At 43.5% G+C, this 26353-nt stretch overlaps 1 protein-coding gene across 5 annotated transcripts; it reads left to right on the plus strand.

Moving 5' to 3' along the window:
- pfkpa (phosphofructokinase, platelet a) lies at positions 1-25962 on the plus strand. Of its 5 annotated transcripts, XM_078162529.1 has the most exons (23): positions 1-249; positions 3335-3408; positions 4093-4170; positions 4456-4645; positions 6336-6501; positions 6891-6935; positions 7049-7157; positions 7891-7986; positions 8773-8865; positions 11900-12025; positions 12782-12846; positions 13134-13203; positions 14123-14269; positions 15664-15734; positions 16937-17024; positions 17813-17965; positions 19154-19306; positions 21047-21211; positions 21337-21398; positions 21766-21877; positions 23803-23902; positions 24847-24952; positions 25100-25962. In XM_078162529.1, exons 1-23 carry the CDS (start codon positions 156-158, stop codon positions 25254-25256), a joined length of 2520 nt encoding a protein of 839 aa, XP_078018655.1. In that variant the 5' UTR covers positions 1-155; the 3' UTR covers positions 25257-25962. The 5 variants fall into 5 exon arrangements, with proteins under 5 accessions (XP_078018655.1, XP_033494165.1, XP_033494163.1 ...); XM_033638274.2 differs by lacking the exons at positions 7891-7986; positions 19154-19306 and adding an exon at positions 7391-7486; XM_033638272.2 differs by lacking the exons at positions 7891-7986; positions 17813-17965 and adding an exon at positions 7391-7486.
- Positions 25963-26353: the final 391 nt, after the last annotated feature.

Below are 26353 nucleotides of genomic sequence, written 5' to 3' on the forward strand. Positions count from 1 at the left end.
AGGAGGAAGGAGAAAGAGAGCATAGTGGGCATAAATAGGTAGAGGAGGCGGACGAGAGTTGCCCTTCATCGTTTTAGCTCAATTTTAAAACTGCTGCGGGCCCGCTGTGTCATTTTATCGACTTGGACCGGGATATATACGGAGCCGCGGGGAAAATGGCGCAGCCGGACAGCAAGAAGATCTTCTTTGAGAACCTGTCGGGAGCGGGGAAAGCCATCGCGGTGCTGACGAGCGGAGGAGATGCTCAAGGTAAAGTGTGGAGTGACACTTGATCTGTGTCAGTGTGAGCGGGCCTATAGAGGGCGGAAATACACCTCTTCTACCGTGAGATGCCCGTGAAGTGTCGTGTAATTGTGACAGTGTCCAGAGCTTTGCGCAGCAGCTAATTGCATAACAGTTGATTAGTGAAGTAACGTTAACGACCATTCATTCAGGAAGCCCGCCGGTTAGCATGCTAACATGTCTCATCTTGCTAGCCGGCTAACAGCAGCATCCTCTGGCACCGGTTTCCTGGCATGTCCGTCGCTACACACGGTGACAGCACTTTAAAGAGCTGCCAAGCTCGAGATGTGTCGTCTTTAAATATTCACATTCAATTTATTAGCGCTGTGTAACACACAGGCTCATGTTACCATTTAATTAACCCGGTTTAATTAATTTGGACGCAGCAGTGACCGCTATAGAGGAGCAGGCCACTGCACTGCGGCTTGAAGAATGGCCTAACTAAGTGGTCGACGTGACAAGCAGGAACACGCATAGAGACTGTAAAGGCATCCCTAACATGTGTCCTGTAAGAGAGGACATGATGCTGTGGTTAGGCAGCAGTCACGCTGAGGGCCAGCGGTGGATGCCTGTATCCTGCGTACGTGATGAGCTGCGCATACGTCTCTCCCACTCAGGCTTACATCATAGAGGAAACACCAGCTCAGCCTCTCTTCATCCAACAGAAACATCGTGTGCATTCACACAGTAATGAAATGAGTTATGTAATGAGTAATACAGTGCTATAAGTTAAGCATAAAGCAGTAGTTTATTGTATTCAGAATGACTACTGCAACACAATGATGAACAACTACATCAGAATTTACAACACTGTCACACGTGACACTTCGATTATAGCACATGCTTTTGGTTAAGGACTTCCTCTGTACATCTTCTGATCAGTCATACCATGATTATGTAATTAAATGAACTAAATTTAACACTGACTTTTACATATATGATGCAGCAAAACACAATTTAATAGTGTTGTGAGGATACTGGAATTTCTGACTTTGATAAAACACCTTGAGAAATATCTATTTGACAGCATTTTTGATACCGCAGAGAAAACTGACATTGAAAGCATATAATTTTATTTTATTTTCTTTTAATCAAAAGATAAATGTAAACCACATGTAGCCCAGTCTATAGGGACCTGGGTTGGGAACCAGAGGGTTGCCGGCTCAAGTTCCCATCCGCACTAAATTTGGAGTGTTGATTGGTAACTGGAGAGGTGCCCCTTCACCTCCTGAGCAAGGCACCGAACCCCTGTCCATGGGCAGCCCCGCTCACTCTGACATCTCCACATTTAATTCATGTATAAGTACCGTTTGTGCATGTGTGTGTATTTTGGGCCTGTGTGTATGACAACAGAGTGAAAAATTGATTGATTGATTTGATTTTTTTTATGGTTGGTAGCAGATAACTGCAGAATGATTATAGTTTAAAGTCTGCCTGTAATGCCTTCTAATGGTCCATTTTTACAGCAGACATTTTGACATGTGATAACAGGAATATCCATCTAAGTGTCAAGGTGAGCCGTGACAGTTAGCCTGCATGCACAATAGACAAACCAAAGCAACTAAATGGAATTCAGCCATAAATAAGTTTATTATTTACACCTGTGCTTTCCCTGCTGTGACATGTCCAAAGGTCTTCTTTAAAAAGGGTGTCTCAGAAGTCACCCTGTTTTGTTTAGCTTGCACTCTTGACTTTCTGCCCTTCCCTTCCCTTCTAACAGGAAGCACCACTGCAGTTCTCTAAATGCAACTGAAATCGCCAGCCAAGTTATCCACATTATAGCTCTCCTCGGCTCAGGGGAAATGAAGCCTCTTTGGCTTTAGAATTAGAGTTTGCTGTTGGCACACACATGAACGTATACACAACGGAAAAAAAACACACGGAGCTGGCCCCAGAGCACAGCAAAGAGGCAGCGGCATGCATGACAGGAACTGAATGTCAGTGTCAGAGGGCATTGTGTTGCCTTGGCTTGGTCTTTTCACTCAGTTTGCACAAGAAAGCTTCAGTTATGCAGAATGAGGGGGACACACGTGATGACTTTCAGCTCTGATAAACACCTCACAGCATGACAAGAAATATGAATGATATGTTTCTTCAATAATATTTACATTTTATATTTGTCTGGTCTCACTTTCTTTGTCTGTTTCTTCCGTCCTCTTTCACTGTGATTAAACCAGGCCGTACATTTGAAATAGTTATGAAATGAGACAGGAAGTTGAGGGCAGTTACAGTGGACAGTACGATGACTAGTTGGTCCCCTGCTTCTAATGGTTATGAGTGCTTTTTTGGGTCTGTGAGTGTAGGAATGTGAGAAAAAAAACACACATCTCTGAAGGGTTTTTACTTCTCACTATAATTCACCAAATACTTTCCACTGCTCCTCACTTCCACTGCTGTCGTCTCCACTGCCCCACCAGCCTAACCCTTTGTGTTGCTTGGTAACAGCACTGCCATTAGATCTGCAGTGTTCACCGGTTTGTGCACAGAAAGGAAACCCAGTCCTTTCTTCTGTTGTTTTTATCTCCCCCAGTCAGCCAAGTCTCTGACTGCCCACTGTGGGTAAAGTGTTACCCATTATTCCCACTGTATGTGTTGAAGCTAACTTGGCTTTGGCAGTCGAGTCACACAGCAGTACCTTAATGGTTACTGAGTACACTTGGACTAACCACAAAATAACTGCGAGGCTGTAGGAGGGGCTGGGAAACCTTCTGACCAAAAATGGCAGTGTGCTGGAGTGAAGGGGAAAAAAGAGCCAAGCAATAGATAGGAGTATAAACATAGAAACCCTACAATTACACACACACTTACACACATTGTCTCACACGTACTTAAAGAAAGGGGTTTTACTGCTGCAGTTGTGGCAGAGATAAAATTAATATCCACACAGCAACTGTGGAACAGCCATGCAAATCAGGATTTTACAGTGGTTTCCTCCAGCTGTATCACATGTTTCCCCTCTTTAAAGTTCATTTATCTACCCTGTTCATCACTGCAGTGTTGCACAAACTTTGTTTTATTGTTAAAATCACTTTTTTGTGTTGTTTTTCCTCAGGGATGAATGCTGCTGTGCGTGCCGTGGTTCGAATGGGGTTATATGTGGGAGCAAAAGTTTATTTCATACACGAGGTGAGCTCCTGGTTTGTGATTTTTGCCACTGTTCGTGGCTTATTTTATGCTTTATTAGAAACGGACCCAAAGTAGGAAAACATAATTTATTTTCTGCATAAAGCAGAAGGTTAATGTGTAATTATTAAACTATTTTTTGCTATCTAGCACATGCACTCTAGATATTGGAAGCAATAGCGAGTATTCAAAATCAATTCCATGAAGGGATGGCTGCACTATACCGCTGAATATCAACAGCAGTAGGATTTCAGTCTACATCGAGGAACACAGGGATGTTTATTATCACATAGCAGATGTTAGAGGAGCTTTGGTGAGGGCCCGTGCTCTGCTTGCTCAGCCTGTGATCCCTTCTGTGCAATCTGTGCATGTCATGGACCTCTCCGCTCAGTGTGTCGTTACGTAACTGACTTGAGGCTTTAACAGATGCCTGGTATGAAACTCCCCTCCCACTCAGGTACCACTGTACTCTGTGTGTTCTCCCATATGCTCCTAGAGAACACTGTGTGTGGTCAGACAAACTTTAAACCAGCCAAATTAAATTAAATTTATACTCCTCTCTGTTATGGCATTATTTAATTCTGAGTGATAATGATCTACAGATGGTCCACATCACTCCAACTGTTAGCAAAATGTTTGGAAATCTCTGGTATGTATGTATCAAGAAACATGTTCTCTTTTTTTCAGGGATATCAGGGCATGGTGGACGGTGGAGAGAACATAAAGGAAGCCACATGGGAAAGTGTCTCCAGCATGCTACAAGTGGTGAGTAATTATTGAAGGCAGCATTCCACATATCTAACGCATTAGGGCACTCAAGACGGACATGCAGGTCATGTGGCTACAAGATAAGGTTGTTCTGTGGTTAGAGAGGTTGTCTCCGAACATCCCAGCAGCCATTGTGTGTGTGTGTTTATCAGCAGTGTTTACTCTTGTCATGTCCTCAAACAGGACACTGAACACAATGCTGTACTAAGTACACAGAACCGAGATGTAAAAAAAAAGGAAGCTGAGTGACTGAGGTGACTGGTTCACACCTGTCGTCATCAGGGTGGGACTGTTATCGGCAGTGCCCGCTGTAAAGAGTTTCGCACCCATGAGGGACGCCTGAAGGCAGCTCACAACCTGGTGCAGCAAGGCATCACCAACCTGTGCGTGATCGGTGGAGATGGCAGTCTGACGGGAGCTAACCTGTTCAGGGAGGAGTGGAGCGGGCTGCTGACGGAGCTGGTGGAGCAAGGTACTGAGAAAAGACTCAGTAAAAACTTCCTCTTTTACCCTCATTCTGTTTTTTAATGTAGGATGTGCTCACTGTTCTGAAAACCCTGCAGTAACTGCATGTGGTTTTGTTCCAAACCACATTGTTCCCTTACAGATTTATTTTCCATACAGACTCACTGTAACACTTCACAGTATTGGCAGACATTTCTGTTCGTAGGTTGGATATTTTGCACACCCCACATCCTCCCTTACTCTCCACTAGAACATTCTGTATTAGCTCTCCACTACTGTTTTTTTCCGTTCTCATTCTGTCTGCTTTTTTTATGAACTCCTGCCTCTTCTGTCAGTAAATTTAGGATGGCTTAAGTCGAGACGAGCCCAGATGTGACGTCTTTTTCACACTCTTTCAGATGAGCCGATGTTCCCCATTAACTTTTATTACTGAGTTGATGAATACAACCTTTTGTAAAGTCAGGATATGTATCTGATATTGCCAGATTAAATACATACAAATTTAGTCACCTTAAAATCTTGACAGCACGCAAAAACATGCTTACCACGAAACTTCAATTAAAAGCCTGGTCCCTTTACTAGCCCAGTGCGGCTACACATTTTGACAAATTAACGCCGGTCTCAATTAGACAGTCCCTCCAGAAAATCACAAACTTGTGATCACAACGTCATCGGTCGCTAATGGCATTGCAGTATGGAGAAATGCTCTGTACTGTACAGAATTTGCACTGTTTAAATGCATACAATATGTGTTGAATGTATTAAAATGTTATGTTTAGGGGCGTCGGTCACGTAGTGGATAGTGCCGGCACCCCATGTACAGAGGCATTGCCTTGCTGCAGCGGCCGCGGGTTCGAATCCGGCTCACAGCCCTTTGCTGCATGTCAGTCCCCACTCTCTCTCTCTGTCTCCTCATTTCACTCACTGTCCTGTCATAAAAGGCAAAAAGCCCACAAAAATAATCTTAAAAAAAATGTTATGTTACAGAAGATGTAGCTTACATATTTTTTTACAGTCACATTGCCTGGTTTGAGAGCTACAATATTCACTCAGGATTTTTTGCAACGTTATTGGAGTCCATGTTTTGAAACTAATTAAATAAAACTAAAGAAGAGAACTATAAAAAACATGTTCTTCGGATGTATAAAACAGGTTGTTGGCTACCTCAAATTATGTGTCCATTCCTCAATTACCCTGTAAATTATTCATATTCCTGTAGTCCGTAAGGGTCCTCAGATCAAAAAGGGTTTTTCATAAAAATATTTGAAGTTGTGATAACTGTTTTAACTGGACAAAGTGGTGTGCCAGGTATCTTAGTCCTCTGTGATGTGCTGTCTGTCGGAGCTAGATCAAATTAATTTAATATATTATGAGCAACAGTTTTATGTGACAGGAATTAAAGGCCTATCCCAAATAAAGGCCTGTTGATTTCAGTGATTTTAAGTAAATAATAGCCGGGGCTATTAACTGAAGTTTTACGGTAAGTCAAATAGTCACTTTAATGTGAAGGGGTTGGTATTGTAAATCAGTGATGAAGAACTGTTCAGGATTTTCTCTTATCTCAGCAGTTTCCAATGCTGCTCACGCTGTCATATTTTGACAACAAGCTGTGGGAGGACCCTGCCCGAAATTACTGTAGGGATACATTTGAAAACAGAGCAGGCACTGGTTCAACCTTAACTTCCTGATCCTTTCAGGTTTGATCGAAGCCGATGCCGTTCAGAAGTATTCAGCCCTTCACATCGTGGGGATGGTCGGCTCCATCGATAACGACTTCTGCGGCACTGACATGACAATCGGCACCGACTCTGCTCTGCACAGAATCATCGAGGTGGTGGACGCAATTATGACAACCGCACAGAGGTGAGGGGGGAGATAGAGCAGCTGTATTTGTTTATGTATTTATTGCTGTTATAGTTTCTGAGGACAAGAGCGGAAGCACATCCTAAACTGGCAAATAAAAGTCATGCAAAGTTCATTTGAAGTCCTAAATAGGATATTTTGTAAATACTGCTTGAAAATGCCGTGGTTGTTTAACAAATTTACGCTCTAAGCAGAATATCAGTGTATATAAAGTAAAAATAAAACATAGGCTCCACTGCTTCCATATCATGCAATTGCATATCAAACATATCACCATGTTTAGGCTACATTCAGCATCATCTTTCAAATGTCTGTCCTTGAATATGTCAGTGTTGTGCTGTATTAATCAAACGCACTGCTAAGCCGAATTTTCTGTTCTGATCTTCCAGTCACCAGAGAACGTTTGTGTTAGAAGTCATGGGCAGACACTGTGGGTAAGAATGCTTATGGTGAACCTAATATCAAAACTAAAATCATCATTCCTAAGATAGAGACCATATCAACTCTGTTTATATACACAGTGTTCTGTCTGTGTGTTTTACCCCAGCTACCTGGCCTTGGTGAGCGCCCTGGCTTGCGGAGCAGACTGGGTGTTGATCCCTGAGATGCCCCCAGAGGACGGCTGGGAGGAGAAAATGTGTCAAAAACTGTCTGCGGTAACACAATCCTTTTTGTTCCCCACAGTAAACCCAGCGAACCGCAGAGTACCAGTGTTGATGCAGTGTATTGCCTCTGAGTCGTCTTGTTTTACATGATTCTGCACAACCTTTCAGTTTTCTGCCAAGGAGAGAATCCTGATTCTTTTTTTAATCAGAGAAGGAAAGTGTTTTGTCTGTCTTTGCCTGTGTTTTTCTCTGCTGTGGACACATGCCATTGTTCTATGATTCAGACCCGTTCCAGGGGCACAAGGCTGAACATTATCATAGTTGCAGAGGGAGCCATTGACAGGCATGGGAAGCCTATAACCTCTGGTTTAGTCAAGGATGTGAGTACCTGAGTGTAAAGAAGGGGAAGCCAGAAGCAAGGAGACCCGACTGATGGAACACAAAAAGCCTAAACGTTCTGCAGTACGATTCTTTCACAGTTTGTTTGCCATGATAGTTAACATCAGATCTAACAGGATGCTAATGTAAGTGAGGAGAAAAAGCTCCATCTTGCTCCTGGTTTGAAACCACAATGCTGCATGCTAAGACCACAATGATGCAGTGCTGACAGGCAATAAGGTTGGCAGGATATTGCTGAGTGCAAACACAAGCTCCAGTGACGTCTGTCGTCTTCTCGGCTCCCCGGCTGCTCGCATCGTCTGGTCCCCGTGCTTCTGAAAGCCCATGTCACAGCCGCAGTCTCAGTTTTTCTGTCATGTTGTTTCTCCACCAACCCTCCTTGTAGAACCGGGCAGTGATGAAAAGGCTGAATATCATAATTGTAGCCGAAGGGGCGATTGATCGTAACAACAAGCCCATTACCACTGAGTATGTCAAGAATGTAAGTACAGAGCTCTGTGTTGAAGTGTGGCAAGTGCCCGCTTGGACTGCCTCCTGTATGACCTCTACTCCTGTACTGCTGCCCTGGTGTGGCTTTGATTCTGTTGCTGTGTTTCTGGAGCACTCTATCAGACACATTCTCTAGTTTGGTAAGATGGCTTTCACGATACTACTATGGCTGTAAAACACTGAGTAGATACCCTCACTAAACCTCACACCCAAACACCCAAACATTCGTGAAGTCCAACTTTCTAACTACCTCAAACATAGTTGTCTTGGGTATTTTTTTTAATTTACTATGGGTATGATTTGACACTGTAAATACGTCATAGAGATTATCACTGTATGCCGCGACCTTGCACTAACTGTTCTTCATCTGAAGGGAAACATTTTGTTTTTCTTGTACAGTTCACTCCGAGTTTCTCCATTTGATGTGTGACTTCCTGCTTGGGATCTTCTGTGATGTTCAGTATCAGCTAAGAGCTCCCCGCTAACATGACTGAAAAATTAGAATGGCTTGCTTGTGCTTTGCCGTTTCCCCTTCTCTTCATCTTTTCTACTGTTTGTGTTTCGGTGTGTGATGTGCCTGTTTATGTCATGTATGTACGTTTGGATCCGTTTGGACAGAGTTTTGCACTTAGATGTTGTACTAATATGCATGAGATAAATTGGCACCATTTCACATTGAGGATACATCAGATACATTTTCAATAACATTTCCTATTAGAGTAATACCAGAGTATAATGCTTCAGTACTTGCTAAGACCCGTGCATTGTATCCTCCTAGCTTGTTGTCAAGTGCTTGGGTTTCGACACACGAGTGACAATCCTGGGGCACGTGCAGCGAGGAGGGACGCCATCTGCTTTTGACCGCATCCTGGTAGGTCCACTACTTTTTGATGATTCAGTTATTCATGTTAGTCCTTTGTCAAGCAAAATACCAAATATGTGCTGGTTCCAGCTAGTCAGATATCAGGATTTAGTACTTTTCTTTATCACATATGACAGCGAAGGGAATTTTTTTGTGATTTGGACTTACGATGGACTAAAACATGCTATCTAAATAGATCATCGCAGACTGTGGAAATTGTAGTCGGGCATTTATGTAAGGATAGACCGATACATCGGCCGGCCGATATATCGGGCCAATATTTGAGGTTTTTTTACTTGTATCGGCATTGGCCGATACGCGCGTGGGTTCGCGGATTTATTTTTCCCTGGCATGATTTACAGACAGGCATCCACGGGCAGCTCTGTGTTGCCGGAAGACCCTGCAGCGCACATGCAGCGAATCCTACTGTGTACAGTAGTTGTTGTTTTATTTATGCTTCAGCTTAAATATTTGTTTATTTTATAAAGACATTACTGGAAGATTTAAGAGCACTGAACTCTCTTTTTTATTTGAATGTATAATAATAATAATATTCTACCTGTTCTACCTCAACTTTCCATCTTGTTTTAGTATTTTTTACTGTTCAATAAATGTTTCTTATTTTAAACTTGAGACCTGTAATATTTGTTATCATTGTGTCATTTTTTTGATGTAAATTGAGGGAGCAAAAGCAGTATCGGCCCCAAATATTGGCTCAAGAAAATCGGCAGTCCATAATCGATCATCGGCTAAGGGTGATGGAAGAAAATCGGCATCAGCCCTAAAAAATCCATATCGGTCTATCCCTACATTTATGACTATTTTGTGATATCTTTTAGACAAGTCAGTTAATTAAGAATATAATCATTAGATGCAGCCATAATAGAAAATTGATTTCATTGATTTTAGAATAGCAAATGCATGTGCCCGCATAGCGTTTTTCTCTGGCAGAAAAGCACTGGCAGGGTGCAGAGGAGCACTGCATCCTAATGCCGGGGGCGTTTTTGTTTCTTTCAAATGACTTTTTATTACTTATCAATAATGGACAAAAGAGTTATTGTACGAGGGGTTTTCAAAAAATTCCTAGCAGGGACGACGCACTTTGGATTTTCTTTAGATCTATACAAGACATGATGTTCCTAAGCGCGGCTTTTTTAAAGAAGCGCTGCACGTGGGTTTTGTTTCTTTGACAATATCTTGACGGCAACATTAGCTAGGTGCTTACATAATGCTACGTTAACAGAAGGTTGACGACACTGCTAACAACAAGCTTACAACCAGGGTGTCTGCAGGGTCTTAAAAAGTATAATAAGTTGATAAATCAAATGTCAGAAAATTAAGGCCCTTAAAAAGCATTAAAAAGTCTTAATCGCGATTTTATGAAGTATTAAATTTTCTTGGCATTCAAGCTTTGACAAAAAGTATCCATGAATATATAATTTATTTTCCTCCTCGTGACTATTACAAACAACGATGTGTAGGTAGGCATACTTGGACTGCCACCCGGGGCCGTGCACGTACCTGTGCGACATCACGCGACGGCGCACGGTCTTAAAAAAGTCATAAAGGTATTGAAATTAACCTCAGGATTCCTGCATATACCCTGACAACACACACAGTGATAAAAGCACAACTGTCACCAGAAATATTCAGTGTCCAGCCGATCTCCCACAAAGCTTTTCTGTATTTGTTGGGATAGTTTCTGACTGACATAACCTATTAAAGGAACATTTAATTGAAGCTGTTTTTCAACCACACTCATGCCATAGGACCAAAAAAAACACACCTCAAAGATTTTCAGATGGGTTTAATGGTGAAAATGAGCTGTATCACTTCTGGAAATAAGGACCTCCGGACGGCACTCTGTCAGAAGACTCCACTCGCAAATATCATGGGACTGAGCTCGAAGTGCGAAGCGCTGTCAATCACAAAAGGGGTTCAGCTTTTTAGACAATTCCTCCAATCATCATGCATACACCGAGCGTCCTCTACCGCTCCATTAGGTCCCAGGGAAGCTGAGCCTCCCTGGAAGTGACGATTTTGTCGCATTTATCCAATGACCGTCTCGCTTTGCTGCATGAAAAAAACCTGCTCAGCGCTGTCTCATAGGAATGCTTGGAGGCTCCGCGTCCACCGTGCTGACACGAGAATGTATGACAGGGAGGTCGCATTTGAAAACTGGTGATAAAAAGCTGATGTTTGAACATCATAGACATGATGTGAAACGTATCCTAGCACATGTTTAATGCAATGTAAATTCTTATTTTAATGTAAATTCAATAGTGCATATTTGACGATTTCTTCTGTGAAAATTTAGGGGAAGTTCAGCCTCCCTTGTTGTCTCAGAGCGATCGCCCCCGCATACAGTTAGGAATGACAGTAAAGAAGTGTCAGTGACGACACCGGTGCCCTTCTGTAAAGTTCAGAGATTTCCAAGTAGAAGCGCTCGCAGATGCTGCACAGTGAAATCAAAGCACTCTGATAAAAAGATGATGGGGAACCATCTTTTCTCCAGACAGCTGCGTACGCTCTCTTTTCATTGAGAACAACTGAAAAAGGTGGTGCTCAAATGTGATTTATCTGACTACAGTTCACATGCTTGACCTTTTACAAGCTGCAACATTTATAGAAGAAATTCTTCAAGTGTTCACGCTTTAAACCTGTTGTACACCGTGTGCTCTGTTTGAGGTATTTTGGTCAGAATAGTCCAGTTGTCCAGAGCACTTCCTGTTTAATCCTGTGTGTGTCTGAGGAGAAATGGCCTTAGGTTTTAGGTTAAGCACATTAACAGATTTATGGCTGAGCACATGAAGCACAGCATCACAAACAGTGAGTGACAAATCTCCTCATGTTTACCAAAAACCAATTAAAGAATGAGGCAAAGAAAAAGAAAAGATGAGAAAATTTTCTCCACTTTTGTGTCACAATCCTTAGATTTGGGGAAGAATGTGTTGGTGAAGAGAAACATGTGTACAGGAGAAACAAAGAATGTTTTGATATTGAGGATGATGCAGTTTTAATCTGTGTGTGTTTGCTTACACAGGCCAGTCGTATGGGCGTGGAGGCTGTTCTTGCCCTTCTGGAAACCACAGCGAACACGCCAGCCTGTGTTGTCTCTCTGTGCGGTAACCAGTCGGTGCGCCTGCCTCTGATGGAGTGCGTACAGATGGTAAGAACTGGACTGGGCTGGAAACAGGCCAAGACTGCCGCACATTTAACACACACACGAAAACACGTCTTTACAAACGTATGGAAGGTGCAGAGAAAGAAACTGCAAAGCACATACTCTGGAAAATGACTCTGCTGGACTCGGAGCGGTGGAGTCAAGGGGGACGAGTTGGAGGAGCATTAAACAAGGATGACAAACAGCACAGCCCATTGGGCCTGAAGTGGCGCTAATGTTCACAAGAGAGTCGTATTGTTTGAGAGGCAGTTGTGTCTGGTTAATGATTATCTGAGGCATTTGGCCGGGTTGGCGACGACTGCCTGCTGGATGATGATGTAATGGCAACCCATCTCTATAGAAACACACAAAGAGGCTTTATTGTTGTACTCGCGTGCCATGTTTGAGTTTTGACAGAACTCAAGGGAAAATCTTGCCGCAGTTTTCTTCTATTTTCGGATTTTATGAAGTGGTTCAAGGAATACAATTGTGTTACAGGTTGAAACAAGGTCACACATTACAACACTTTGTTCTCTGTTGGAACAGATGATGACATCTCTGTATTGTTCTGTCTCTTTAAACTAGAAAGGCAGTCCTACAGTACATGCAGCACTTGTTACGCTCATAATAGAAACTTCAAAGACCTTACTTTAAATGCCTACAGATATTTAATCTCAGCTGGTATGAATTCAACTAAGTGCCTCTGCTTTTACACAAACAGGAAGTGTTTGAACAGTGAAAATACTCCTCTCTCTTCCTCAGACTCAAGAGGTGCAGAGGGCCATGGACGGGAAACGGTTTGAGGAGGCTGTGAGGCTTCGTGGCAGGTATGACTGATGGCCTGCCGGGATTTTTTGGGGGATTTACAGTTTGATGTTGCTTACTGTAGACAGGTGTAGTAGAGAAAGTGGATGATGTTGCTATTAAGAACACCACCTGTCTATTGTTTGTACACAAGATACAGTCTGTGAGCAGTTAGAAATAATAATGATGCAGACAATTCAAATTACAATCCTCAGTTTTGACCCCATATTGTGCATTTTCATTGACGTGGTGCTGAAAATGTCTCACGCTGTTGTTCTAACAATATTGCATGTGCCATGTTTTACTGCAGGAGTTTTGAAAACAACCTGAGGACATACAAACTGCTGGCTCATCGTAAACCAGAATCCGAACTGCCAATTGTGAGTCACCTCACGACATCTTGACATTTCCCCTGGGACATTTGATGGTGACAGTGTTGTCAGCTCTGTTTGCTCACACACCCAGAGACACACACACGAAGCAGGGGTTGTTTTCACACATACAGTAGCAGTCCACAACCTGCCTGGAGTGCAAGAGGTTTTTAGAGAGCTCAGTTGGCCTCACCAAGCCACTGAAATGTTTAATTTTTTATCACACTGTCCCAAGGATGTGCCTACAAATAATGACTCAGCTACTGCAGTCGTGGTGCACTGTGCTGCTATTTTTAGAGGTAATTCCTGGCAAAACAAGGCTCATATATTGAGTCAAGTGTCCCTGTAAATGTGTGGTTTTGCCCAGCAGAGCAGTGTGAGCATTCTCTGAAAGCAGGTGCATTAAAATATGCGAGTCACGCTGGCATCCATGAGACATAGTGTCAGCTGTGTCCAACTGTTAAGTGCAAAATAAGGTGACCTGTGATTATGGCTTCCACAGAATAATAAACTGTTTTTACCTGCCTGCTGTGTAGCCTATAGTTGTAGCGATGTGCTTCATACGGAGCCCAGGTGGTTCAGTGAGATCAGATGACACCTGGCTCCCCGCTAAGGGATGACTTGTTCAACCCTGCCAGGAGCTGTGGCAGCCTGCTGCTGTGGCTCCAAAGGAGGCAGCTCAGACTGAAGATCAGTGAAGTGTAGAGACAGCATGGCGGACTCCATGCTGTGGAGCTCGCCTCGGGGTTTGGCTCCCCGCACATCTGTGATAATGACCACTGTAGGCGCAGCGTGTCGCTGAGAGCAGAGCAGCAAGCATTTATTGATTCACTCTGCAGAGCTCGATCAACTGTCCTTCAACAGCTGCAACACGGACCCTTTATTAAACGTAATGATTAAATAAGTCATGTGTGTTTTCTGCCCTCAGAGCAACTTCAATGTGGCGGTGTTGAATGTCGGTGCCCCCGCTGCGGGCATGAATGCTGCCGTCCGTTCTGCTGTAAGAGTGGGTATCTCTGAGGGGCACAAGATGTTTGCTGTCAGTGATGGGTTTGAGGGATTCTACAAAGGACAGGTGGGTACTATGTCACTCTACTGTTGCATGTATTCACCACTTTACAATGTCACTCCTTTAAATGAAAAATCTTGCGGGAACGTTGTCACGTTAAGGAGACTTAATGTTATAAATGTAATCATCAAATAATCTACACTAATAGTTCAGTGAAATACAGTGTGCACTACTTTCATTTTTTAACCAATAACCCAGAGAATTATTCGCAATCACTGTTAGGTCCATGTCTGAAGTATAATCGGGGAGACCCAGGGGATTATCTGCTCAGATTAATGTAAACCAATTTCCCACGTTGTCTCTCCCTCCTCGGCCCTGCTCAACCAACGTTGATGCAGTAGCACAATAAACTGATAGAGGGCAACACAATGTACAGAGCTTCAGAGTTACCAGTCTGACAGTAGATATCTGAGTCTCCAAGTGGAACCTGTTCAGTGTGAGAATGGGCTGTAATTTGAGACGCTGCACTGGTAGAACTGGTTTCACACTCCTCTCCTCTCTCCTCCCATGACCTTTTGTCCAAGTGAAAGTCTCGAGTTCTCTCAGTCCATTGTTGGCTCTTTTAAAGAACAGCACTTAACAAATGATGTGATCATTTATCCTCATCAAAAAGTCTCCAAAATCACTGGTTAGTTAAACATCAAGTGTGTGCGCCCTGGTCTGTTAAACTCACACTGCGCCAGCTGACCCTAAGAAGATTAGACCAGCGGGAGTAATGGATTTCTGTACTTCAGTGCTCTGGGACTCTCTGCTACACACCTCCACTTTTTCACTGCTCCAGTTCCTCTGTTATATCTAAGATTTTGTCAGTGTACAGAAAATTATCTCTCTTTTTAATGATCTTGGCACTGTGACCCAGTGGCGCTCCCAATGGGTGGTCAGGGGCAGCCATGGCCACCCTGATGCATAACCATTTTTAAATGGGATACCTTGAAAATTGGACAAATATTGACTGTTCTGTTATTGGTCTGTGCACATCAGATAATTAGTTGCATTAACTGTAAAGAAAAGAAGAAAAGAAAGAAAAGAAAGAAAGAAAACAAAGAAAAACAGTATGTGATTCTTTTACTCTCCATAGTGACAGTTTTTTTCTGGCCTATATACTTAAATGGAATTCCTGAAATTCATTTACACCTTATGGTTTTGGTGTGCCGCGCCAAGATTTCCAGTGGCCTCCTGTGAAAGATTTCTGGCGGCACCTCTGCTGAGACTCTACGAGCATGTGTCTGATAATACAGAATGGTTGTGAACACAGGAAGTTCTGGGTGTGGTTAGGTTTTTGGTAAATAGACCAACAAGAATATAGAGCAGAGGATTCATACATTTGAATGCTGAAAGGAGAATGTACTATAATCGTGATGGAGTAAAATTGCATGTGTTGCTGTTGTTTTTCCCTTCAGATTAAGGAGATTAAATGGGCTGATGTCGGAGGATGGACAGGACAGGGTGGCTCTCTGTTGGGAACCAAAAGGTAAAGTCTTGATCTGTTATCTTTAACTGAGCAGCAACAGTTTGACATTAAAACTGTCCAGTCCATAACGTTTTAAATTATTAGTTAAAAGTCATACTACTAAGTGGAGAAATATTGAAGACTCTGGATTATGGAAACAGGTGGGAAGTTACAGATTTCAGCTTTAAAGGTAAACTATGCAGGCGTTTCCGAAAAACAATGTAAAGACTCATTCAGAAGTAATCCCTCTGAATCATCACTTACGACCCACTCTCAGTGTGTGGCAGTGTGTTTATCCACACACTCTGCTCTCTGCCTGTATTTTCATATTATTTTGCTGTGGTCAGGGCGTTCCTGGCCTGCTGCGCCTTTTTATTGTTGCCAAGCAACCACCCCACCTTCTAACATTCCCGTGTAGTCATTGTACTGTTTATTTATTTTAGTTGTTTGACAGTAATCAGTATCTAGTTCCTAAAATGAGCAGGCAGAGGGTACTGTCTGTAGCTCTGGTTGAGGGTGGGAGGCTGTCAGCAGATAAACAGAGATCTGTGTGGGTACATGAGACCCTTAAAAAAGAGGCTGGATCATGGGGAGTACCACCAGTTGGTCCGGGAGCTTTGCATCCATGATGGACGTTTCCAGGCATATTTTAGGATGACTCAGGGCAGTTTGACAACCTGCTGTCTATTGTCGGGCCGTATAGCTCTGGGTATCCAGCAACCACTACCACCAGTTTCTCCTCCAATGATTGCCAGCTGTTTCTTCAACTTGAGGCATTCAGAGTGCTTTGGAAAAAACGCCAGGCACCTAGAGCGCAGAAACACGAGGCACGTCATGATGCGAAAAGCTTCATTCTCATTAAAGTCAATTACAAAAATGTGCCCCCAGCTGCTAAAACACATCCTGTGTGATCAGGGCCTCAAAAGGGATCAGCCCGGTGCCTGACCATAAGCAGTACGCAGCCAAGAGGAAGCTTCAAAAATTGCAGTCACACTGATGAAAGAAAAGAAATATAAGGAGGCGAAATGCCTGCATCTCTTATCTGTTTCCTTGGTGATACTGTTTACACACAGCAGCTGACAATTCCTGCATTGTGTACCCTTAAAGGCCAAATTCACAGCTCAGTACTTTGAATCTGTATAAATGTTTTTCCACCAACTGAAACTGTTCATATTTCATGGATAGATAAATTTAACAACAATTTTGTTTTCCCTTTTTTCCAGAACGCTTCCTGCAAAGCATGTTGAGAAAATTGCTGAGCAGATGAGAAAGCACAACATTAACGCGCTGCTAATTGTCGGTGGATTCGAGGTATGTTTTAAACTATTTTCTTGTCTAATTTGTGCTTTTCATAAGCTTTTTAAAACTCATGACAGTAGTGCTAATGCTATGTTTCATATTTGGCACCATTTTATGAACGATCATTGACTTAAAAAAGACAAAGTAACTGTTGAAGCATTTTAATAATATTGTCAGATGTCCATATGTACAGTATATGATAGTGAACACTGTGATGTTGATCCTTCCCATTAGTCTTATCCCATTACATGTCAGCACACCACCATATGGCTCCTTACATAATCACGCACATAATCATGCTTCAAAGTCATTTCTCTGTCAAAACCCAGAACAGCAGGAACTGTAGCATTAAGTTGATTTTCTGTACTTTGAATATATCACTATAGAGAGAGTAGGATTCTTAATTTGATGCCTTATTGAGATGAAAAGTGAAGCAGCACTGTAACCTGAATATAAATAACATGATGATTTGGTTTTGATTAGAAACAGAGCCCCTGCTTCTTTCCAGCCATTTCACGCACTCCCGTTTAGACGCTCACCAGCTTTATATTCCTGTGATAAATGCAAGTAAATGAGTTTTATGTGTGTGTATGAATGTGTGAGAGAGAGATGATGTGTTGTATGTGGAGTGGTACCTGTCTGTTTCGCTGCTGTCCGTTGTGATAGACCTGGCTCCTCCCCTTGGCACCCCTTCACTTTTGTCTTACCCTTCCTTTGTGGCAAGTAGCACCTCCCAACCAAAGCAACCCACCAAAGCTCCCCCCCCGCCAACACTAAAGCCCCTTGGCTCTGCCCTGCAGGCCTTCCTGTCACTGCTGGAATTGTTAACGGCGCGCGGGAAATATGACGAGTTCTGTGTGCCCATGGTCATGGTCCCAGCCACTGTCTCCAACAATGTGCCGGGCTCAGACCTCAGCATTGGCGCTGACACGGCTCTGAACGCCATCACTACTGTAAGTGATGGAGGCTGGCAACCAGAATAGTAGATGTCAGCAACACACGGACAGATATAAAGCACACACGTAAGCAGACACACTCAGACTTGCTTATGCTCACGCAGCCAGCAAATCAAGAAGGGAGAAACCGCTCACTCGCTCATTTTACCAGTCACACCACGTATTTTCCAGCCTGTCATTTGGGGGAAATTTGGTGAACGTGGCATCTGTTAGCCACATCTGGAATCAAACTTTCAGCCAGACAGACGAATTGAGTCCCGTCTGTACTGTGAAGCATGACTGGTAAATGTAATGGCACATTACAGAGTAGCGTCCCTCCCTTCCGCATCAGGTGAGTATGTGGTCGACAACATGGAGGCATGCTGCGAGGTGCACGAGTGTCGTGACCGCCATGTTTGCTCTGCCTGCCTTTCTCTCTGTCTGTGTGTTTGTGTCCTCCCACATCATTAACAACAAGATGAGTGGTTAACAGCGTGCAGGTTTGATGTTGATGCTCACACATGCAGCTATAAACTAACACTGTAGCACAGCTAACATGCACTGCATCGTGTGTATCTGCTCGAATCGATAATCGAGCTTCCACACTAACTTGATTCAGTGACATCATGTAAATGTGATGTTTTCTATGCAAATATTTAAAAAGTCAAAGCTCTGGTTTTGTTTGAAGCATCATGATAACTGAATGAACATAAAGAAGCAGCGCAAATGTAAACAAATTAACATCTCTGAGCCTGAATCTTTGCCACCATCTTCATCATCATCCTCCTCTGTGTACGCAGACTCGATCGGTGCTTGTCTTGCCTGCATATAACTTTCCGCAGCAGAAATGGCCGCCCTGAGCTGCTGAGGCTCACAAACGCACAGATCTGTCCCATCTTTTCCTTTCACATCTTTCCTGTTTCTTCCCTCTGTTCCATCATCTTCCTTCTCCGTCTCGTGGCTCTCCTCTGCCACTCCTTCAGTGTCTTCTCCTCCTTCCATGCTCCTTATTTCCCCTCCTTCACTCTCCTCTCCATGTCTCCACTCACACTTCGGTCCTCTCGTCCTTTCTGCCAAAGGGAAGCCATTGCCGCTATCACACGGAACGAGCCGGAATGGCAGGATACGCTCTTGCACACTGAGAGAGACTCACCCCTCTCTCTCAGCGGCCGTCCTCTAATGCGTTGTCATATACTGCCGCTTCAGGCCTTTGAGAGTCTGCTGCAGCTGTATGAGGCGCGTGCTGCCTATGAGGAGTTTTGCATCCCGATGTGTATGCTGCCTGCAACCATAAGTAACAATGTGCCGGGCACAGATCTAAGTATCGGGGCAGACACGGCCCTCAATGCCATCGTGGAGGTAAGACTGTCGGACTGCCGCTAGCACAGCTTTAACCGCATTGTTTGGGGTGCTTAATGCACGGAGGATGAAATTAACACATGATATCAAGTATCAGTGGAGTTAACGGTCCAGTGCTCATACTCAACAAACTGGCTGCAGGAGCAGATGAGCAGTAAAGTGTTACATGAGTAGAGTCTGCAGCTCTAAAGACTTCCCCAACTTAAATCTTACCCTAACTGTAGCTCTAACATTAACCTGTAGGATTAACTTGAACCTTAAAGCTGAATAGCTGTTAAATTTTAAAGGGGCAATCCACCAATTTTTAACATTGACTGCAGATATGAGGTTTAAGAGGCAGGGGTTTTTCTGGTGTTTTCATACTTGGTCCTTTTCAGCCCTCTAAACAGACTCAAAGTGGTGACTCAGCATTTTTGTGCATATGTGAACACTCCAGGAGGACTCAGACCCCTCTGAAGCAAACCAAACTAGGACCACCTTGTAGGGTTTGCTCCAAATCCATGGTGCAGTTCACTTTGCTCTTTGCTTTTTGTATTGAGCCCTCTAGATCACATGCTGTTGCACTGGGACGCTTGAAAAACATAGACGAAACCATGTCTATCTGTAATGCTTGCAAGGACACAGGACGAAGAGTAGTTTGGTCCATGGACGACACTGCACGTCTCCAGATGTGGAATGTAGAGTACATCAAACAGCAACAGGTTTTCTTTCCTCCAACTTGAAGTTCATCTGAAAGCGAGGGGCTTCAAAACCACACTGCAGTGCCACGTCAAAGTAAAACCAAAACTATGTCAGTATAAATCATATGTGGTGTGAACAGGAAGAGAACTGAGGCCCCACCAGAGCTGACGTTGACCAGAAAGAGAACTGAGTCCTTCCTTACATGAGCACACAATGAGAACACTACAAGAACTGAGTCTCTTTTCTGTTGGTCTACTTTTTGGTTCACTTTTTGGACTGAGTTTGGTTTGTTTAAAAAGGACTAGATGTGAAAACACTCTTAGAAGGCAAGTTGCAAGTTACATGATTGGAAACGTAGGATTCAGGGTTTTGGAACGTGACCCAAACTAGGGACTACAAGTCAGAATATCCCGGCCTGTGTGGCTTTGATTCTGACCAATCTTTCTTGAATCTGTCTATCGTGAGTCCCTGAGTTTAATGCTAAATCACTGGAATGCCCCTTTAACACAGCTGTAGCATCTGAGACTCTGTGCACTCTCTACTCACATCACAGTCACCTGATATCAAACTGACTATCAGCACTGGACTTTCAGAACAAAGATCAAGCAGAGGAGACTTTCCCCTCTCTAAATAATTCTAACCAAGTGTGTAACATTTGAATTGTAAAAGATATCTGAAGTTTACCATACGATGTGCTCTCTCATCTTCTCACCCTGATGCAGGCCTCCAGTCTAACTGTTGAAAGCAGCATTTTAGCCTGAATGTGCCTGAATTGTTTAAATGTAAAAAAGCTGTCTCTTGTGCAAAATGAGAAATAAGCATGCTGGCCTTGAAGTGTGTGATGCTGTTGTTTTCTATGTGGAATGTATTTACTGTTACTTTAACAGCACATGACTTCTAATCGACACACTTCTAACCTTGCTGGTTTGGTTCTCAGACATTTTGATATATTAAACACGGCATATAACTGGAGGTATCTCACATACATGTCTAATAATGCTTAGCTTGTAATCATCGCCTAATGTATACTGACATTGTGAGCTTCTATGCATGTGTTAGACTTGTGACCGCATTAAGCAGTCGGCAAGCGGAACCAAGAGGCGCGTGTTCATCATTGAGACCATGGGAGGCTACTGCGGCTACCTGGCCAGTGTAGGAGGCCTGGCTGCCGGAGCTGATGCTGCGTACATCTACGAGGAGCCGTTTGACATCAGAGACCTGCAGGTAACATATATTAGAATGTGTCTCCTCTCTGATTCCTCAACTCTATGTCTCAGTATTCACTCTCACTTTGGTGCATTCAGCGCCATCTGCTGGTCAGGTCACTAACTTTCAATTTGTTCCTGCAGGCCAATGTCGAGCATTTGACAGAGAAAATGAAGACCAGCATTCAAAGAGGACTGGTCCTCAGGTAATGCTGCTTTAATTACACCAGTCACACAGCACTATTTTAAGGCTACATCCTTTGGTGATTATGTAATGGGAAAAACAAGCATACATTCAGACACATAACTGGTGTGCTGCTGCAGTGTTTGTGAAGCAGCGTGTATGATCCAGTATTTCCAGCCCTCACTGTTTGATTTTAAGCTGCTTGTGTAGTCAACAGGTCAGTGCTGATGTCATGAGTTTGACAGCTGACATTTTGCAGTGTTCTCATGTTGACGTGACTATAACATGGACTCATCTGAGTTTACATGTACCTACAGGTCCTAAAGTGCACGTCTGTTGCAGTAACATTTCCTTTCCTCACTCAGTTTTCTTTTACTGTGTGTGTATAGGAATGAGAACTGTAATGAAAACTACACCACAGACTTCATCTACCAGCTGTACTCTGAAGAAGGGAAGGGCGTGTTTGACTCCAGGAAGAATGTGCTGGGACACATGCAGCAGGTAGGCACAACCACACTGGCTCCCACTTCACACTGACTAAATGGGAGTGATCCAGTCTGAAGCAGTGTCAGGGGTAACAGTTAATCCAGGCTAAGGAAGATTTATAAACAATTTTCTATATTTGTATCATGAATATGCATATCCCCATTTTACACGGACGGGCTTTGTTGTATTTCGGCTTTGTGTGTCTTGAGATTAGCGCAGATAAAACAGGATCAAACAGAACTTTGATGATCCCCAAGGGATAATTGGGTTGTGCCAGCAGCAAGTGAAGGGATACAGAAGAAATGAAAGTAGAATTGGATTAAACAGCACAAATAACAACTTGAACAAATACATGCATTTAAATGTTATTAAAGAAAGTTTGGTGGGTGTGCTGGTGCTTGGGGTTTGAATCTGGTCTGAGCCTTTTAATGCAGATTCATCTTTCTGTCACCATTTATTTACCACGATATATACTTTGACAATGCTGCAAGTTTGGAAAGTGTCCTAATAATATCTGACACCTGAAGAAGCCAAATGATTTTCCAGCTTCCCATGGTGCTCGTCGTAAAGCTGGGGCAGAGCAGTTTGAGAAAAATATTTTCTGTCTGGGAACTCGTACCTGCAGTCTAGCACTTCAGTTAATTTCTTGAACCTGTCTTTGGCTAGAAAGTTTAACACTGTATCTGTTATATCTCTGCTTGCTTCTCATACGAGGTTACGGTGGCAAAAGAGGACACTATTGATTGCAGTTCGGGTGCAGCCCCGCGAGCACTGCCCACAGCAGCATAAGTGCTCGGCTTTTGATCCCGTGTTGGTGGAGCAGTTTTGGCCCAGATTTTCATGCTCTCAGTATAGTCGCTGGGATGCCACCTTGTTAGGTGATGGAAAAGGTTTGTTGTGTGTCCCTTCCTGGTTGGCACCAACCGATGACATATTTTGCAGCTCGTCTTTGTCCGTGCGTCGTCACCTTTCAAGCAGCCAAACTACTTCCAAATTATTGACGTTGTGTGACCTTTTTTATCCACAATTTCGTCCGTTTTGTTCTTCAGCTTCACGGCCGCTTTGCTCCTCACTTCCACTCATTTCCCCCTCTTTTCGTTACATCCACGCTACTTTAAATTCCTCCTCACCTCGGCTCACTCGCCTCAGCACAAACTTTGCAGTGAAAAAAGGTGGTGAACGATGACGAGCATCCCCAGCACTGCAGATTGACAGTTGTCTGTTAACTTATGCTGCATCACACGCTGTTTTATTGCGATCCTGTTTCGAGAACGTTTCATTGCCCAGCCCTAGAATGAAGTCACGCTCCTTCCCTGTCTTGTATTCGAGCTTCACTCTAGTAGATGTGTGTATCACTGGTGAGCACATTGCCGCTGCTTTTCACTGAGCTCATATGGAGGTTCCCCTAACTGATATCTGGACGGTGTCATCACAAGTGAAGCTGTTAGCTCTGCACTTTTGCAGTTGAGCGCTGTTTATGGAGTTAGCATCATTAGCTGCTGGCTGCTGGCTCCTCCACTTGTTGAGGAACGTGTCTAGACAACATGTCCCCTCTGAATTGTGCATAGAGTCCCTTGAAGACATAAAGTCTTAAAGAAATGAGTCAGGCCACAGCAAAACTAAATACACAGCACACAGGGGAGACATGCCAAACATGTGGGGCAGCTGTGGGTCATCCACTAATCACAAGATACGTGGTCTGTTACCGGCTCCTCCCATCTGCATGTTGACGTCTTCTTGGGCAAGACCCTGAACCCCAAAATGCTTCCAGTGGCCATCAGTGTGTGAGTGCGTGTGAGTGCAGCATGTAGTGTAAAAGCGCTTTGAGTGGTCGGAAGATTAGAAAGGCACTATACAAATTCAGGTCCATTCACCACCCTCATAATTTTTGTGTTTGAAACAAAATGTTATAAAATGCACCATTCTGATTCCTTTGAAAGGGTGGCGCACCGTCTCCGTTTGACCGTAACTTTGGGACCAAGATCTCTGCCAAGGCGATGCAGTGGGTCACCAAAAAGCTGGTGGAGACGTTCAGACACGGTAAGGTTAATGTTCCACTTCTGTACGAGTGAAATGACCTGTGGTAGTCGATCCTCCCTCCCTACAGAAGCGTGAGCGTTGTGAAGCAGACCCTTACCCGGATCTGTCATGGAGTCACTGTCACTTGATGTATTTTTATCCTCTCAGAGGAAATTATTTATTGATCATTTACATCCGTCAGCGTAACTATTTAATGAGAAATTGACTTGAATGTACTGAGGGATGGATAACACTAACAGCTGTGAGTGATATGTTTAAACACAGTGCATGTGTGTAACGGTTACAGTTAAAGTTAAAACTCTTTGTTTTTTATCTCTATTTTCTTTACACATGGATGACATAAGATGAAGGTAAATCTCTTTTTGTTGCTGGCTCCATGACCATCTCCATCTTTATATTTAGCTCCATGTCCCTGTCTTGTCTTTTCCATTATTCTGCCATATCGTAGACCCATCCATACAGTCTAGGCACCTGTAGAGCACAGCTAGGACTGGTTAGCGCTGCTACCAGTCTGTGTGTGTGTCGTAGTCTCCCCTCTGTTATATAGCAGTAGTCACCATGCTGCACAATTGCCAGTTCTGTAGTCATTTTGAAATTGTAAGAATGGAATCTATGACCATGGGCTGTATGAATAATGGGCACATTTTCCTGCTTGCCCCACATTTTCTTGTCTGTCTACGATGCTTTATGTGGCCTCAGTTGCTTTTTGTGTTTAGATTTTAGATTAGTTCCACTGCACCGTAGTCCCCCTGTCAATCCACACAGGACTGTTCTAGTTAGTGTTTTCTTGAGGTTAGCCACGAGCTAGATGAAATGTCATCATCACTGTATACACCCTCTCACACCCACTGTCAAATGTCAAAGCCATGCCGCCTTTTTGTTTGCAACCAGCTAAAGTACGTTCCTGTGTTTCCACCTCTGACTGCTGTGGTGCTTCCCTGCAGGCCGAGTGTTCGCTAACACCGAGGACTCCTGCTGTCTGCTGGGGATGCGTCGCAGGGCTCTGGTCTTCCAGCCCGTCGTACAGCTCAAGGACGAGACTGACTTTGTGTACGTATCACACTACTCACAATTTAAAGCCACTCTTGTGTCACATATGGTCCAGATGGGAAATGATCTTTTCACTGCTCCCCGTTCATCAGAAGATATTTTATAAACATTCACAGAACCACAGTGCTGATATTTGTCTGTCTGCAGTCACAGGATTCCTAAGGAGCAGTGGTGGCTGAAGCTGCGTCCTCTGATGAAGATCCTGGCCAAGTACAAGACAAGCTACGACGTGTCAGACTCCGGACAGCTGGAACATGTAGTACGCAACCGGCCTAAAGAGTCGGACGCTTCAGTAGCCATGTGAGGACCAGTGCATACGCTGGCCTGCGAAGTCCAGTCTGTGTGCGAGACTGAAGGTCTGCGAGACGTCAGTGCCGTGTGTCGTAAAAGAGCTCCAGTAACAACGTCAACAACCGTCTCTGTTTGGCCTCACTGTGTTCATTTCCTGTCTGTGTCACTTCCTTCGATGTCACTCCTCTCTCTGTTTAGTCTTGACGAAACCATGAACTGTAACCCAGCCTCTGCAGTGCTCCTGATATCAAACACACACACATGCTCTCGCACATCCACGCAGCTGTCCTGCCATGCATCTGTGTGTCCGTGTTGCCCTGGATGTTTAGTGTCACCGCTGTTTTAAAAATTGCACTTTCTCTGATCCCAGAGCTGCACGAGGACAGAATAGACACTGTATCTGCTGTACAAAAAAAAAAAAAAAAGAAGTTAGTGTGTGTATCAGCGTAGAGCCAGTGTAAGATGAAGCATATTTATGTGAGACTGTTGCAATACAGTTCTACTGCTGCAAGTCAAGGGAACTGCGAGCTGTGCTTTACACTGAAACTAATATTTATCTTTTTAACATTTTATTATTTTTGCTCGTAAACGTAAATTAAATATTAACTGTAGGCACTGCTGTACTGAGTAGATGTCTGTCATATTGCACCAACAAGTTAGACGTGTACGAGACTACTGTTTCCCACACAATAAAGATCCGACTTGAGAAGTGTACCCCATCGATTAGTGTCCCTTGATTTATTTATTCAACCTGTTTAACCACTTGGTTTATATTTAGTCTTTATCACATTGTTCCATCTCTTTACTAAAGCTTTATCTCTGAGTAAAATGTGTTTTTAAGGCTGCACCACTGCATCTAATGGAAATATTTCAGAGTTCCTGTGCATCTAATGATTTAAATTTCCCCCAAATTCAGCCTGTGATATTTGGTATCTGTGGAAACTTTTGGATTTTTTCTAGACTTTGAATACATTTCCAAAGGGTTTGGGTGTCATCAAAGCTTGGACAGCAAAATAGGTTTGCAATAATAAACCAGAAGAGTGACTAAACCAGCCTATGAAGCACAGGCCCAGAGGCGTCAAGGCATCAAGGCGAGCCACTGGACCAGAG

This window comes from Epinephelus lanceolatus, chromosome 20, assembly GCF_041903045.1.
Source record: "Epinephelus lanceolatus isolate andai-2023 chromosome 20, ASM4190304v1, whole genome shotgun sequence".
Classification (NCBI taxonomy): Eukaryota; Metazoa; Chordata; class Actinopteri; order Perciformes; family Serranidae; genus Epinephelus; species Epinephelus lanceolatus.

Coding starts and splice junctions, on each gene's coding strand:
- pfkpa (XM_078162529.1), top strand. CDS start 156: ATGGCGCAGCCGGACAGCAAGAAGATCTTCTTTGAGAACCTGTCGGGA. Junction 4,646..6,335: donor GACGGAGCTGGTGGAGCAAG/GTACTGAGAAAA, acceptor TGATCCTTTCAG/GTTTGATCGAAGCCGATGCC. Junction 24,953..25,099: donor AAGGACGAGACTGACTTTGT/GTACGTATCACA, acceptor GTCTGTCTGCAG/TCACAGGATTCCTAAGGAGC.